Source organism: Sphaerodactylus townsendi, linkage group LG06 (genome assembly GCF_021028975.2).
Source record: "Sphaerodactylus townsendi isolate TG3544 linkage group LG06, MPM_Stown_v2.3, whole genome shotgun sequence".
Lineage (NCBI taxonomy): Eukaryota > Metazoa > Chordata > Lepidosauria > Squamata > Sphaerodactylidae > Sphaerodactylus > Sphaerodactylus townsendi.
Genome location: NC_059430.1, coordinates 58,538,756 through 58,554,245, shown reverse-complemented (window position 1 = coordinate 58,554,245; position 15,490 = coordinate 58,538,756). Strand labels below are relative to the sequence as shown.

Below are 15,490 nucleotides of genomic sequence, written 5' to 3'. Positions count from 1 at the left end.
AAATGGGTTGTTCCTCTCTGATAAAGGTGTTCAGAGATCCAGTTTCTTGTTTCATGCAGCCTAGTAATTTTCTGTCTATAAGGTGACTCTTTTCTTGGCCTTTGATTTACATTGGAAAGACTTTGAAACTATTGAAAAACAGGAGACTTTTCGAAAACAAAAGAATTGAAAAGTTTAAAGTCAGTTAAATGCTTTTTACAAATTTAAAGTTTTCTTTAAGGCATAAGAAGGCCTAGAAGTTAGTTAATTGGAAGGAATTTGATTCTTGATGTTGGTGGCCTTCACTGTTTTGCTCAAATTTACTGATGGCTTGCCAAGCTGATCCCATTGTTGCTCTGTAGGCTGTGTTGAATATTATGACTATGTTTATTCTTTCTCTGCAACAAATACATCCTAAGTGACCTTCTGTGAAAATATGTATTCTATTGCTGTGCAGAATTCAGAGGATAATTTAGAGGACAATTAAAGGACAATTTGTCTTTTTACTTCTCTATCCTCTTTCATTAAACTTTTGATTTGGGATTGTAATTGAGGTTGTATTACTTTCTGCCAGCTGGTGTTAGTGGCCTACACAGTTTGTACGTAATATTCATTTATATGAATTCACTTCCAAACTAATTTTAACTGAAACAAAAAATCCTGTTGTTGTTGACATAATGCAGTGGGAATGAAAGATCCTCAAAGACTGCAGCAAAAACAGTGGTGGAATCCCCACTGCCAGTTAATCGCGTGATAATCACATGAAATATCCAGCTTTCATGATGAACTCCCCACAGCTGAACCACCGAACACAGATTCACCCTGGTTCTGGTGCTCCCTCTCCCACTTATCATGCATTTTTATTAAGAACCTGCATGACTGTAGAGAATGACACTCCTCTGGGTCTCATGATTTCTGCAGTCCTTGTAGTGAGTTTTTGATCTATCCCAGTTCTGCAAATTGCAGTACTTCCAAAAGGCTTATGTAGAAAATACAGTTCATACAAATAGCACCACTTCATGATCCATAGCAAGTTGTAAGCACATTGATGGCCCTGCATTTCATTTTTGTGGTCTTCATGTGCAGCCTGACATTGGGACTGCACACACACACAGGATTGCCACTGGACGAATCACAAGCTACTTGAAAGCTTTGCTGCACACTCCCCACTGGCCCATTAACGGGCCCCTCAATGATCCCCTGAAAAGAGGAATGGGAAGCACTTTTTCCTTAGTTCTCCTGACACTGTGGCTGATGTAGAATGGTTGGAGCTTCAGTACTGATTAAATCTGAGAAAGGTTTGGCTGAGACGATGGGGAAGTCAGTGGCTCTTTTTAAGAGATGTGTCAAATGTAGAGAAAAATAGCCAGAAATGATGGTCATGAGGACTGTCAGATGTATCTAGGGGAATGGCACATACCAACTGCATGTAAGGTGTGTGCTGAACTTGCCCAAAGACACATCAGGAGAGTGTGGCACATCTGCAGGCCGCCCTTTGGGAAAAATCATTGGGACTGCCAACATCTGAGGAAGCCAGTTAAAAGTCTCACTCCCCATTAATGGCTTCACCCTGCCCCCAACTACTGCTGCAGTGAGGGAGCCTTGGGCTGTTTCAGATCCACCAACTAAGAATCCAAAGAAGAAAGCATGTTTGAAGCCCTCTGAAAGGGCCGAACCACACAAGCTGGGTCAACCATCTGAAACCCATGGAGAGATGGAAAGGACCCTGTGGAGTCATCATCCATCTGCTTCCCCGAGATGTTGAGCTAACGTGTCTTTGGTTTTCCTGAGGCCAGTGATCCAGGATCTGGGGTTGGGAATGAAGGGTCACTCTGAATCACCAGCAAGGGATTATTGCTGCTGAGGCCACACAGCAACTCACCATCAATCTGACAGCCTTATTCAGCAATGGGACAGTTCAAGTCACATTTAGTGGAGAGGATAACTGCACAAATGAGTCATAGGGAGTGATGCTCCTTGGCGCCAAGGAGGCAGCACTCACAAACACTGTCATTGGGAGGGGTCAACTCTCCCTCATCAGATGGAAAAGACTCTCATCCTAGTGAATTCTGATCTCGTCTCAACAAATGATAATACCCTGTGGAGGATCTCACTGGCAGATCTTCAAGAGTAGAAGTAGATCTTCAAGAGTAGAATGCTGCTTTGTCCACTATCCTTATGGTAAGGTGAGGGAACTGTTTTCCACTGTAATGAAGTAGTCTAAAGATTTTGAAAGCTCTCACCACAGTGTGCTGGATAGTCTTGAAACTGCTACAAAATTAGGACACAGAAGTGAGCTGTGGTAGATCTTTTTTCTATGGGCTGTTTTACACTGGTGTGGATTTCCTATAAAACCTTTTAAAACTGCTAACAATCATGAAAGTCAGATGCAGGATAATTATGAACAAAATTTTGCCCTCCCAATTCCCTTACCACTGTCTAACAATGGCACCTGGATCTTCTAGAAATACATATGAAAGCTAGGTATAATTTTTATTTGAAAACTTTTAGCTTTCAGCCATCACCTCCTTTTTAAACCTCCTTCACTTCTTCTCAGATCTTGCATTTGTCTGTTTCCTGAGGTGAATGTTTGTCATGGATATGACCCAGAAAATACTTCATAGCAACACAAGAAATCTGTATTTTATTCCTTTGTATGGCAGCCAGTCATTTTGCTGTATTGCCATTATAATTCTTCAGGTATTTTTTTCTACAAAACTGCAGAACATATGGCCAGAACATGCACAATATTTTATTAAAAACGACATGGGATTACATTCCTTATGCTTCATGACTTTTGCTTGAAAGATCTGGACATTTTAAGTGAGCTAGTTCATGATCAATTTCATATTGTATTGCTTTTGTAACGTATCTCTAGGAGAAAATAAAATATTTTTGTATTCCTAAATTGGCTCTCTTCTGAGTATGATAGCTACTTCTAAACTTCTCACATGTTAGCCATATATTTTGCATTATAAATAAGGTATTGTTTATGAGCTAATGGGTTTAGCTTTGAAAGTGCCAAAACTTTGATCAGCACTAGTAAAACAACTGGATGAAAACTTTAGGTTTCATGGTATGTTTTATACATCAGTAGACATTATTTACATCGTGACAGGAAGCACGATCACTAATGAAATGTTTCATTATCTGCAAGTAGAAAAATAATACTTAAGAAAAAAGAAAAGATTAGATAATGGGAACATTTGTGGCGGTAAGTTTTAAGAGTACTTTGTAAACTCTTTAACTGGGTTATACATTTTATAATACTTGCCACAGTTTGGTATGTTAAAGATTAACTTTGCTGGATCTGAATCAAAAATTGCAATGGTTACTTCTGTTGAAGTGTACTACATTTTTATTACGCGCCTGCATGTATACTGTAACATTTAAAGATAAATGTTTCATATACAGCCTTAAAATTAAAAAGAAATTTCAAAATGCAAATTATTGCTACAGAAGCCTTAAAATTTGTGAACGAAGAATTTATGGGCTAAACATTAATCTAACTGAAGACCAATTGAAAGCAATGTTCCACTCTGACTTGCCTTAGAGCAGTGTGGAAGGAAGCAGCAGTTGTCCCATTGACTTTGCAGCAAGACCAATTAGTACTTGCAGCACTGTTGAAGGCAACTACCATCACTGCCTCTTGAAGTACCCTCTGCTAGATCCAAGCCCAGTGGCCCTCTACTATGGTGAAAGTGATATGCCTTTCATCCATTTCCCATGCTACAAATTCTGATGGTTTGCAACCAGCTGATGATGATGCAGCCTGAAGATATCAGTTTCCTGTTGCATCCTCAGCAGGAGCCACTCAGCTTTGATGTAGCTGGCAGTGCTGGGAAAAGAAGACTACTAACACCTAATTTTGCAACACTGCCATTGGGACCATCTGTGGTGGATGCAGTAAGCATGTCACCCATCTCCCACAATGTGTGAGCTGCTCAGCTTAGACCTGGCTGGTGGCAATGCAGAAGCAGAGATGGGATCCAGCAGGTTCTCACAGGTTCCCGAGAGTAGGTTACTAATTATTTGTGTGTGCCGAGAGGGGGTTACTAATTGGTAATTTTGCCACGTGATTTTTGCCTTAGTTACGCCCCTCCTCTCAGCAGTAGCGTGCAGAACTTGAAGCAGTCTAGCAGGAGGTGCACCGGCGTGCGTGGCATCCTGCGCCTGCGTGCATTCGTTTCCCACCCAAGGACCGGCGCAGCGGCTGCATCCTTGCCACAGCCCCCGGAATGCCCGGCCACACCCCCGTCATGCCCCGCCCAGCCCCATTGGCGCTATGCCACAGTTTGAATCTCACCACCATGGGAACCTGTTACTAAAATTTTTGAATCCCACCACTGTGCAGAAGGACATGACGGGAGGGCCTACTTTCATTATCGCTTGATCCTGTTCCACATCCATGGCCTAATCCATGCCTAATTGCTGTTAGGAGCTGAGACCATCATGTAAATGTGTTCTAGGTCAGGCCACCATCTCTCTTCTTACTAAAAAGTTTAAAATTGGCAAAGAATTTAATTATCAACTTCAGTATAACCCAGCGAACCCATTCCAGTTAGACAAGGGATCGTTCCACAGGTGTGGTTTTTGTCATTTGCAAAATGCAGCTATCTTTGTAATTTTTTATTTTTTATTTGGGAGTGCAAAATCTGAATTTTTTTGGTGACTACAAAATTTAGAGTTCCTTGGTACAAAGTATGCCTGTTTCTCCTGCCCTGGCTGATACCTAATGTCCTATAATCCTGACTAGCATAAGCCACAACCTTGGAGTTAGAAATAAGGGCTCAAAATCTAGGTCACATATAAACAAGGATGTTATCCTACTGAGAAAGAAAAATGAATTGATTAAAGCTTTTTCCCCCTTAATCAGTGTAACTGTCAAGTTACTATAATTCTTTTGTCCTTTGCTTAGACAGAAATATGACACTGACAAGAAATTTATTTCTGATTAAATGGAAAGCTACACTGTCCTTTTAAATTCAAATTGTATTTTACTTAAGAAAAACAACACAAAATATATTATTGCTAGCAGGAAGGGGAGGCTCAACATGGGTTATTCTAAACATTTCCACCTTCCCCCATTTGTTGACAGACCTTGTGAGTTATTTTAGAAGCTATGTCCCTGCTTTCTGCCATGTTAGTTATACTGAAAATTTAATTGTAAAAGGGCTTTGACACTGAACTTTATAAATTTGTTCCAACTGACCTTGTCTCGGTTATTTGCCAGCCTGGCATAAAGCCATAGAAATTGTTATTTGTTCTCATGCAGTAGGTAGAAACACAGTGAACTGGGAGATAGAATGGACCTGACATTTTACGTGACTGTAAATGAAGACTGTAAATGAAGAAGCTTAAGTAAAAAGATTAGCAAGCCTACTCTCAAATAACTTGCTGCATTACATCTGTTTGTGTGGGCCCCCCCCCCCGCTTCCCTCTTTGAAAACGCATATTAAGCATATTTGAAAAATCACATTTCCTTTTTTAGCAGTCTAACTTAATAGGTTTGCAAAAAGCTTCCAGAGTCATTATAGTAAAACTATAACATATTCCCAGTAGGTATTTTACTATGCCCCTTTCTAAACCATAACAATTTTTCAGATCCTCCCCTACTTTTACTTTTTCATTTAACTGCTGCTCTGAAGAAGAGCTATAAGAGATTTGACAGGTATTCAACTGTTAGTTGGTCCTAGGGTTGTCAACTTCCAGATTATCAGTTTCCCTACAGTAAATGGCAGCTTCAAAAGGTGAACTCTATGGCATCTCATCTCCACTGAGTTCCTTATCCTCCCCAAACTCTACGTTCTCTAAGCCCTGTCTCCAAATATCCAGAAATTTCTCAAGCTGGTGTTGGCAATCCCAGTTGATCCTAATGAAAGCATTGTGCTCCTATTTAGCTTATACTTTTTGTGCTGTCCATCTTTAGATCAAACTTATTATTCTGGGAATGTTGTGAACAATTTCCTGATTTATTTTTTAAAAAATCATTAGCAGCCAGAGAAGCTGATAAGTTGTCTGAGAAAAAGACATAGCTCAATTGTCCTGATTAGGCTTGGCAATTTGGCAGGACCGAAACGCCAAAATGGACCAAATTCAGGCATTTCGGCTCGAATTTGGGTCGAATTCAAACGGCCCGAATTGAGCCAAATTCGAATCCAGTTGAATGCCTGAATCGTGATTTGTGATGCCTGAATCGTGATGCCTGAATCGTGAATCGTGAATGGCTGCAAGGGTGTTGGGAGGCTCATGGGCTCCCTTTAAACAGTGCTGAAAGCAGCATTGTTTATTTGGCTAAATTCAGCATGGATTCGGTGGGGAGAGATTTAAATGGAGCTCTCCCTTTAAATCTCCCCAATCCATGCCAAATTTAGGCAAACAAGAATGCTGCTTTCAACCAGAGGCATAGCACCTTTCTGCCAAGGGGGGGAGGCGCCAACACGAGGAATGGAGTGCCTGCGCTGGGTGGGGTCATTTTAGTGATGGCAGGGGGTGTGGCAGGGTGCACGCAGGCCCCAGGTGCAGTTTCCTCTCGCTCCAGCCCTGCTTTTCCTCCCCCCCTTCCCCCTCCCTCCAGTTCCTCGGATTGCCAGAGCCTCGTGGGCTCCTTTGAAAAAATGCTGAAAGCATCATTGTTTTGTTTGGCTAAATTCAGCATGCATTGGGGGGGGGGAGAGATTTAAAGCAAGCTCTCCCTTTAAATCTCCCCCAATCCACACTGAATTTAGGCAAACAATGCTGCTTTCAATGCTGCTTCCTCCCCTTCCCCTTCCCCCTCCCCTTCCCCCTCCATCCTCTTCCCTAGATGGCTACCCTTCCACCTTCCTCTCCCACTGCCCCTGCTTGCACCCCCACACCTTTCTCTCCCACTGCCCCTGCTTGCACCTCACCTTCCTCTCCCACTGCCCCTGCTTGCACCCCCACACCTTTCTCTTCCTATGCCCCTGCTTGCTACCCCCACCTTCCCCTCCCACTGCCCCGCTTGCACCCCCACACCTTCTTCTCCCAGTGCCCCTGCTTGCACCCCACATTCCCTTCCCAGTGCCCTGCTTGCCACCCCCCACAATTATCACACATCCCGTGCTCCATGATGCCATAGGGGCACAAAAATGTGGTAAAAAAGCACAGATCCTCATGGATCCTCCTGATTTTTCCACGTAGTCACCCCAAAATCACCATCACATCCCAGCTCATGTGGTAGAGATTCCAATGTGGAGGGGCTCTGCTGTGGGTATTGCTCTGGGTAGGGACACCAAATTTCCTGCAGGGCTCCTGTTGAGTCTACTGAAAAGAGCCAGCAGCCAACTTTGCTGAAGTTTGCTTGGGAGGGGCAAATGCTGTGGACATCCAATTGAAGGTGAACCTAATGCCCACAGAACAAATGCCCAGTCATCCAAACTTCAGCAAAGTTGACTGGTTTCTTTCAAGAGACACATCAGCAGCCCTGCGGAAAATAGGTGCCCCTACCCAGAGTAACCCCCCCCTCAGAACCCTCAATAAAATCTCCAGCACAGAGCCAGCTGGGCAAAACAGCAAGCCCCATTGAAGTCTATGGTGGGAAAAACCAATTAATTTTTCCCACTGTAGAACTTACTGATGAGCTGGGAGATTCTGTGCTTTGAAATGGCTCCATTGTATCCAATGGGGAATTTCTTGGCAGGGGAGAGGTTTGGGGTGCACATTTGTAAACTAACAGCACCAAAATTTCAGGGTATCTTTCAGAGGTTCTCCTAATGATACCACCCAAGTCTGGTGAAGTTTGGTTCGGGGGGGTCTAAAGTTATGAACCCTCAAAGAGGTAGCCCCCATCTCCTGTTAGCTCCACTTGGAAACAATGGGGGAGGGGGCACCCCCTGAACCAAATGTCTCCAAACTTGGAAGGTATCTTTTATTGTAATAAATTATTCTATCCTATCACACCAGTTTGCTTCACTCAGACATTGTGATCTACTTCTATTTCTAAATATTATGTAATGAATTAGACTACAGGCCAGGATTATCTTCCCATTCACAGGTCAGCACTACTGATCTGCCTTTATTCTTCACTGTGATGCCAGAATTAAGTCATTTTTAGGGCTACTAGGTCATTATCTGGCACCCCTAGAAGTTTGGGATTTGGGAGAGAGACAGAAAAGCTCTGAAATCCTCCCTCCAAAAAAACCCCTCTAGGGTAATATCATAGAATGTTGATGAATCTGTAAAGTATTGACCTAACATTACATTCAGTTGTTCACACAGAAGTGATATCAACGTGTCACACAATTTCTACCCCTTTTCTCTCCTTTGCCTGGATACAAGGGAGGCTGGAAGGGCTGAAATGCTGGGAGATTGCCTGCCCAAAGCAGGCAAATGGGAAGCCTAGTCACTATGCACACATAGTACAGCACAACTGTGCAAGACAACTAGTGCTTTAGATATAAAAGCAGTAGAAGCAAGAAAGGCAACAAGATAGGCACACTCTGTGCCACTCCCCCTCTGTGCCACTTCCAAACCACAAAATGGCACTGAATAGCACTGTGGAGTTCAGCAACTATGAAATCACCGTGTACATTAACAAAAAAACTGCCTGCATTCAGGCCTTTTGTGGTTTGGCTGTAAGCCTGCATTGTTTTGTGAAAGTATAGTGGTGACAACTGCACCATGGCATTGTGAAGAGATCAAAACAAAACCTGAAGGGAGGAACATTATATTGCTTAACTGGACTCCTATTGCTGGCTCTGAGATCAGTATTTAATTAAAAGCTCTTTCCTGACTTTAAATTCACCTTGGGAAGAGCACTGATTTAAGATAAAAGAAGGCAATTACAGTCTTAAAAGGTCTCATAATTTCAACTTTGGCTGCTTCTAAATTGGGGTTTTTCTCTGCTTAGGGTTCCAAACTGGAGCATGGGTGGGGGTGGGGAGCATCCACACAAAGTCCTGCTATAATTGAGATCTAACCATCCTTTTCCTGTCCATTGTATGCTTTTTCCCAAATCTGCTTTACTCTAATGTTTTTGGAAAGAACATACATTCCAAGTGTGTTATCAAGCCAACTGGATGGAAAGGTGTGGATTTGCTTGCCTTGCAAGGATCCTGCCTAAAACAGCCATCATGGTTGTAATTTTCCCTGCCATACTTCCAGTTAGCTTTTAGGGTTTTTTTTAAACCTAGTAATTGCTATAACACTATACATTATAATGCTATAGTAATTGTCATTTTTTTAAAAAAAGTCCTCCAAAAGCCCTCCTGATGCCTGGCAGAAAAACAGTGCTGGGGAAATAGCAGTTGGAGGGCATGCCCAGAAAACTCTCATGTGGAAGGCCCATTGCCAGTGTTTATGCCTCTGTATTTATACTGACAATAATAACAATATGCTTTAACCATAAAGCATGCAGCACCTCATGTTCTAGGTTAATATTATAGTGATCAAATAGAAGTTCAGGAAATAACCCCAGGAACAGTAGCAATCCCCTTTCCAATGACAATCTCCATACAAGAAGGCTTGTGTATGGACTGCACAGTCCTGCCTGATCCTGCATGAATTGGTGGAGCCTGAGGTGTGGACATCAGAAACTCAGGAACAACATACCCGTATATACTCGTGTATAAGTCGACCCGCATATAAGTCGAGGCACCTAATTTTACCACAAAAAACTGGGAAAACGTATTGACTCGCGTATAAGTCGAGGGTGGGAAATGCAGCAGCTACTGGTAAATTTCAAAAATAAAAATAGATACCAATAAAATTACATTAATTGAGGCATCAGTAGGTGAAATGTTTTTGAATATTTATTTCAAAGAAAAACAGAAAACTATCTCTGTAAGTGGAAAAGAGGGTCAACAAAAACAATATGGTCTCAACAATAACTTTAAAAGTACAAAAACCTTAGTTCAACCATCAACCAAGCTAAAACACAAGAGTTAAAATCCTTCAAAACTGGATTTTTGGTCAGGGGAGGAATGTTTATGTTATCAGTACCAACATTTCAGAGTATCTTTAGGAGATCCTCCTGATGATACCACCCAGGTTTGGTGAAGTTTGGTTTAGGGGGTCCAAAGTTATAGACCCTCAAAATGTAGCCCCATCTTCTATTAGCTCCCATTGGAAACAATGGGGGATGGGGCACCCCTTTTGGGGGTCCATAACTTTGGATCCCCTAAACCAAACATCACCAAACCTGGCTGATGTGAGCAAGAGCTTATCCTGATGATACCACCCAGGTTTGGTGAAGTTTGGTTCAATGGGTCCAAAGTTATGAACCCTCAGAATGTAGCCCTATCTACTATTAGCTCCCATTGGAAACAATGGGGGATGGGGCACCCCCTTTGGGGGTCCATAACTTTGAATCCCCTAAACCAGGGGTAGGGAACCTGCGGCTCTCCAGATGTTCAGGAACTACAATTCCCATCAGCCTCTGTCAGCATGGCCAATTGGCCATGCTGGTAGGGGCTGATGGGAATTGTAGTTCCTGAACATCTGGAGAGCTGCAGGTTCCCTACCCCTGCCCTAAACCAAACATCACCAAACCTGGCTGCTGTCAGGAAGAGCTTATCCTGATGATACCACCCAGGTTTGGTGAAGTTTGGTTCAATGGGTCCAAAGTTATGGACCCTCAAAATGTATCCCCATCTACTATAAGCTCCCATTGGAAACAATGGGGGATGGGGCACCCCCTTTGGGGGTCCATAACTTTGGATCCCCTGAACCAAACATCACCAAACCTGGCTGCTTTCAGAAAGAGCATATCCTGATGATACCACCCAGGTTTGGTGAAGTTTGGTTCAATGGGTCCAAAGTTATGGACCCTCAAAATGTATCCCCATACTATAAGCTCCCATTGGAAACAATGGAGGATGGGGGCACCCTCTTAGGGGGTCCATAATGTTGGACCCCTGAACCAAACTTTACCAAACTTGGGTGGTATCATTATGAGAGTCTCTCGAAAAATCCCTGAAATTATGGTGCTGCTAGCCTAAAACCTGCACCCCCTGGCAGCCAACAAAGTAAAAACCCTAAAATATTTTTAAAAATACATCTGACTCATGTATAAGTCGAGGGGGGGCTTTTTCAGCACAAAAACTGTGCTGAAAAATTTGACTTATATGGTAGTATATACAGTACTTGATTCCTGAAATTAGGTCTACCTACCTGTGCTAGAAGGGTGTTGTGCCCCATTCAAACAAAGGCTTCCCCTTCCATTCCTTAGATACCCCCTCCCCCACACACACATCTTTAAAGAAAACTATGGTCAAGGTAATATTTTGTTCATATGTATTCCAGTTCTATCCCACCCTTTCTCCATGAAACTTGTGGTCTCTTTCCCTGTTTTGTAAACAGTGGTGACTAGAATATGCATCCAAAACAATGTCATATAAAATAGAAAGTGCAAGAAAGAACACAACTCATCAAAATCAAAATTAGATGCAGAATATTTTCCATGTTTAATCAGTTTATTTGCATTGTGTTATTCAAAAAAATCTAAATCCTACATTTCTGTCTCTCTTAGACGTCTGGATGCTAATCACATCAGCTTTGTGCCTCCCAACTGTTTCAGCGGCTTGGTTTCACTCAGACACCTGTGGCTAGATGACAACTCTTTGACTGATATTCCAGTGCAAGCTTTCAAGAATTTGCCAGCACTTCAGGCAATGACTCTAGCTCTGAACAAAATACATCATATTCCAGATTATGCTTTTGGAACTCTCTCCAGTTTAGTAGTTTTGTAAGTTTTTTAAAATTACATTTTAATGCATAACATTATAGTTAACTGACTCTTTCAAAAACTTGGGTCTGTTGGCATGTTGAATTTGTTTCAGTGTCTAATATAAATGTAGAGAAGGATCCATTGGATTCTCACCGTGAAGGGTCTTTCTACTGTAGGTAAGTGGGGCATCTTGTGTGGGTGTGATCTCGACCAATTGCAGAGAGGCAGGAAATGATGAAATTCTTCCATGTACTTCCTGTGAGGTCTTGGGGTCACCTTCTTCAGTACCCCCGCCTGGCATAGTAGTATAGCACTTAAGTAACAGGAACATATAACCAAAAACATGGAAGGAAAAACAACGGCTCGGCAATAACTAGGATCACTAGAACAGTGACAACAACAACGACAACCCTAAACGTTGAACAGTCTGAAAACATGAATTTAGTTGATAACTGAGTGAGTAACATCGGGAAACAAATGGAACTAGGGAGGGCCAAGATGCCCCACTTACCTACAGTAGAAAGACCCTTCACGGTGAGTATCCAATGGATCCTTCTACTGTAGAGGAGTGGGGCATCTTATGTGGGGCCTCCCCGAGCAGTGTCACGAATTCGGGTCAGGAGTTTCATTAGTCCCTGATGATACTTTCCAGTACCCTTGTGCCAAAGGCTGATTCTGCCGAGGCCAGGGGACGGGAGGAAAATATTATAACTGGCGGTATGAAGGAGGTGGAAATGGGAGACCAGGTGGCAACACTTTGCAGATGTCTTCCACCGATGCATGATTTGGGAAGACTCTGCGTTGAGTGCCCAGCATTGCTTGAGCACTGGAAGTGAGCTTCAATGACTCCCCTGAGGGACCGGTGCAAAGTCAGAAGCTTTTGTATGCTTCGCATATACAGGCTTTCCAGGGTGCACTACTGATTGCTGCCTTGGACATCCTGCGCTCCCAAGTTGAAGTGAACTAATGTTGATGAACATATACTCTCTGATTTGCATGTAAACTCCTCCGTTCTTATTATTATGTATGTACTTTTAAGGCCCGTCCCAGCGTCCAATGTGTGCCAGAATTTCTCTTTGGGATGAGAGGGTTCGGCATGAAGTTGGGAACGAAGCGATCTCCTGGCTGCATGATGGAAAGAGGAGTTAACCGCCGGATATGAAAGTTGGATCTGTCACGAAGACATGCACTCTATCCTTAGCTGGAACAACATGAATTTGGAAGTTTTGTGAAGGTAACTTGAGAAGTTCAACCACTCTTCTACAGCCGATGTTGTTGCAATTAAGAATAGCGTTTTCTGAATTCTTACCCATTTGATGTGTACAGTTTGAATGGAGTTCGAGCGGGAGACCTAGTGAGTGCCGACAGGACAGCGTTCAGGTGCCAAGAGGGGAACCTGTGGACTACACATGCAGGTTGGGACAATTTTACCCCTCTTAGGAAGTTCAGAGCGATCCAGTGGATGTCTAGTGATGGGGGTGTAAGCCCACACACAAGGAGGATAGCCGGTAGCAAGAAGCTGCCAATTGTCTGTGTAAGGTTGGAACACTTGGAGTCCCATTGAGTAGCCCTGTTGCAGGAACTCCAAGATACTTGGTGATGGATTGGTTCCGTGGGGTCCCGAGTCCGTTTCTTACTGATGGCACCTGCCACCTAGCGTGGATGAGCCTTCCATGAACAGTTGTAGATATTGACCCGTCGACCCAGACCTGCGTCTGGCTGTTAAGATTGTAGATGTGACTTCTTCCGAGTACCCCTTTATCCCTGAGGTTTTTTACCCGTTCAAGAGCCATGCGGTCAGCTTAGACCAAAGCCCGGGATCGGGATGTATGATGGGGCCCCTCGTCAGGGAAGTCGGAGAGTGATTGGCTTGGGAGTCAGTGGTTCTCGATGGCCAGTTTCAGGGATGGTGAGTGAACCAGGGTCTCCCTGGAGACGCATCTGGGGGCCTACAAGGATCACCAAAGAAGCCTTCGGATACTGATCCCTGCGCCCGGGAGCCCGAGGATCCAGGGGAAAGGAGGAATGCATAGAGAAGATTTGGAGGCCATATAGCTAAGTTCCAGGGCGTCCGTTGCCACTGCCTGTATGGATGGTAGTGTCGGGTTATTGAACTTTTGGGAAGTTGATGGTTCTTCTGAGAGAGGCGAACAAGGGTCTACCTCGAGGAGTGCGAAGGTGTTGCATATCTTGAAGAAGACCCGAGGGATCGAGTGCGCCATTCGGTTTCAGCACAGATTCTGTCTGCTGAGCAGAATACAATCCGCCTCCTAGATTCTATGGACTCCTCCTGATGTGTGTAGGAGCTTCTAGCAATACCAAGAGTTCTCCTCCCATTGTGAGGATTTTTTGTTGCTTCCGAGTGGAGCCTTGCTGATCTAGGAGCAGCCCTGGTTGTTGAGTGTACATCTTACATTGGCAACATTGTCTGTTCTTATGATGACATGTTGGTGACTGGCAATTTGTGGCCGGAAATGTTGAAGGGCAAGGAAAGATACGCTTCGGAGTTTCCAACACATTGATGTGGAGCCGAGATTCTTCTGGAGAGCCAAGTTCCCTGGACATACATTTGACTTGGAGGTGCTTGGCCCCAGCCCTGAAGGCTGGCGTCTGTCGGAGAACTTGAGCTTCGATAAAGAAGCATGTAGATAGCGTTTTCCACGATCTGAGGTTGGAAGCCGGTTCGTCCACCAGAGAAGGCTAAGAGCGGACTCACCCTGCGGGGTATGGTCAATTTTCTGTCTTTCTTGGCAATAATGTCCAGCTGGTATTACTTGAATCGTTGGAAGCGGTCTGGCGTGGCAGGATGCCCACTGGGTCAGATTAGATTACTGAGATGAAAGGTTCCCAGCAGACTTGCCAGTTTTATGGGGCGATCTTCTGTTGGACATGACTAGTAATGTCGTTTTCCTGATTCTTTCTACCTTCTCTTCTGGTATGAAAAGGGTGTCTTGTACCCGTGTCCAGCACATAGCGCCCTAGGTGGCAATTCCAGCCGTGTGGAGGGAATGAAAGAGCTTTTTTTTTTTTTTCTTTGTTTCACGATAAAACCATGCTGTTACTAGGGTTTCTTGAACTACCTCGATGTCGGTGATGGCCTTAAGGAATGAGGCGTGAGCGGAGAAATCAACTCAGATCGTCGAGGTAGGTGGTAGAGCGATGTATCCCACAATTCCCTCAACATGATGACTGGAGCCAATAAGTACCTTGGAGGAAGGTTCTTGGGGCCGTGGCTAAGATCCGAATAGCAACCAGCGTCTTGAATTGATAATGTTGATCCTGTATGGCCCGAATCTCAGGTACTTTCTGCTTAGGAAGTTGTGAATAGGGATGCAAACTAGGAAGCCCGGTCAAGATCCTAACAGAAGTCAGCCAGATCTTGATAGCGAAGAGTTGCCCATTGATAGACCGAAGAGAGTTTCCATCCTGAATTTGGGGACCAGAATGAATATTGTTGATGCGCTTCAGGTTGAGGATTGCATCTCCAGTCCCCATTTCTTTTTTAGGGACTGTGAAAATAATGTGAATATGTCCCTGAGAAGCGTTCCGCTGTCGGATTACAGGTTCGATGGCTTGGATGCTTGGTTAGGTGGAAACCGCCTCAGAAGTTCTGCTGGCTTTGGCGGATCCCTTTGAGAGCGGCTGAAATGAAGCAGGTGGTGATGTGGAATAACGTTGAATTCTATCCACACTAACCTGTGGGAATGACTTCCCTTTGTCCACCACCTGTCCCACGTGGTTTCCCTACCAGCGGTGCTTTAGAAAGGTGTTGGAGACTGACCTCCACGGGATGCTTTGATACGTCATTACTTGTTCTTATTGGAG

The 15,490-nt window shown here is 43.8% G+C and overlaps 1 protein-coding gene across 3 annotated transcripts in view; it reads left to right on the top strand.

The window, feature by feature from the left end:
• Positions 1 to 15,490, top strand: part of LGR5 (leucine rich repeat containing G protein-coupled receptor 5) — a 119,741-nt gene that overhangs the window by 71,987 nt on the left and 32,264 nt on the right. For all 3 annotated transcript variants that reach the window (XM_048500941.1, XM_048500940.1, XM_048500939.1), the window contains one exon: positions 11,468 to 11,683. In XM_048500941.1, coding sequence (XP_048356898.1) covers positions 11,468 to 11,683 — 216 coding nt within the window. The remainder of the gene's footprint in view (positions 1 to 11,467; positions 11,684 to 15,490) is intronic.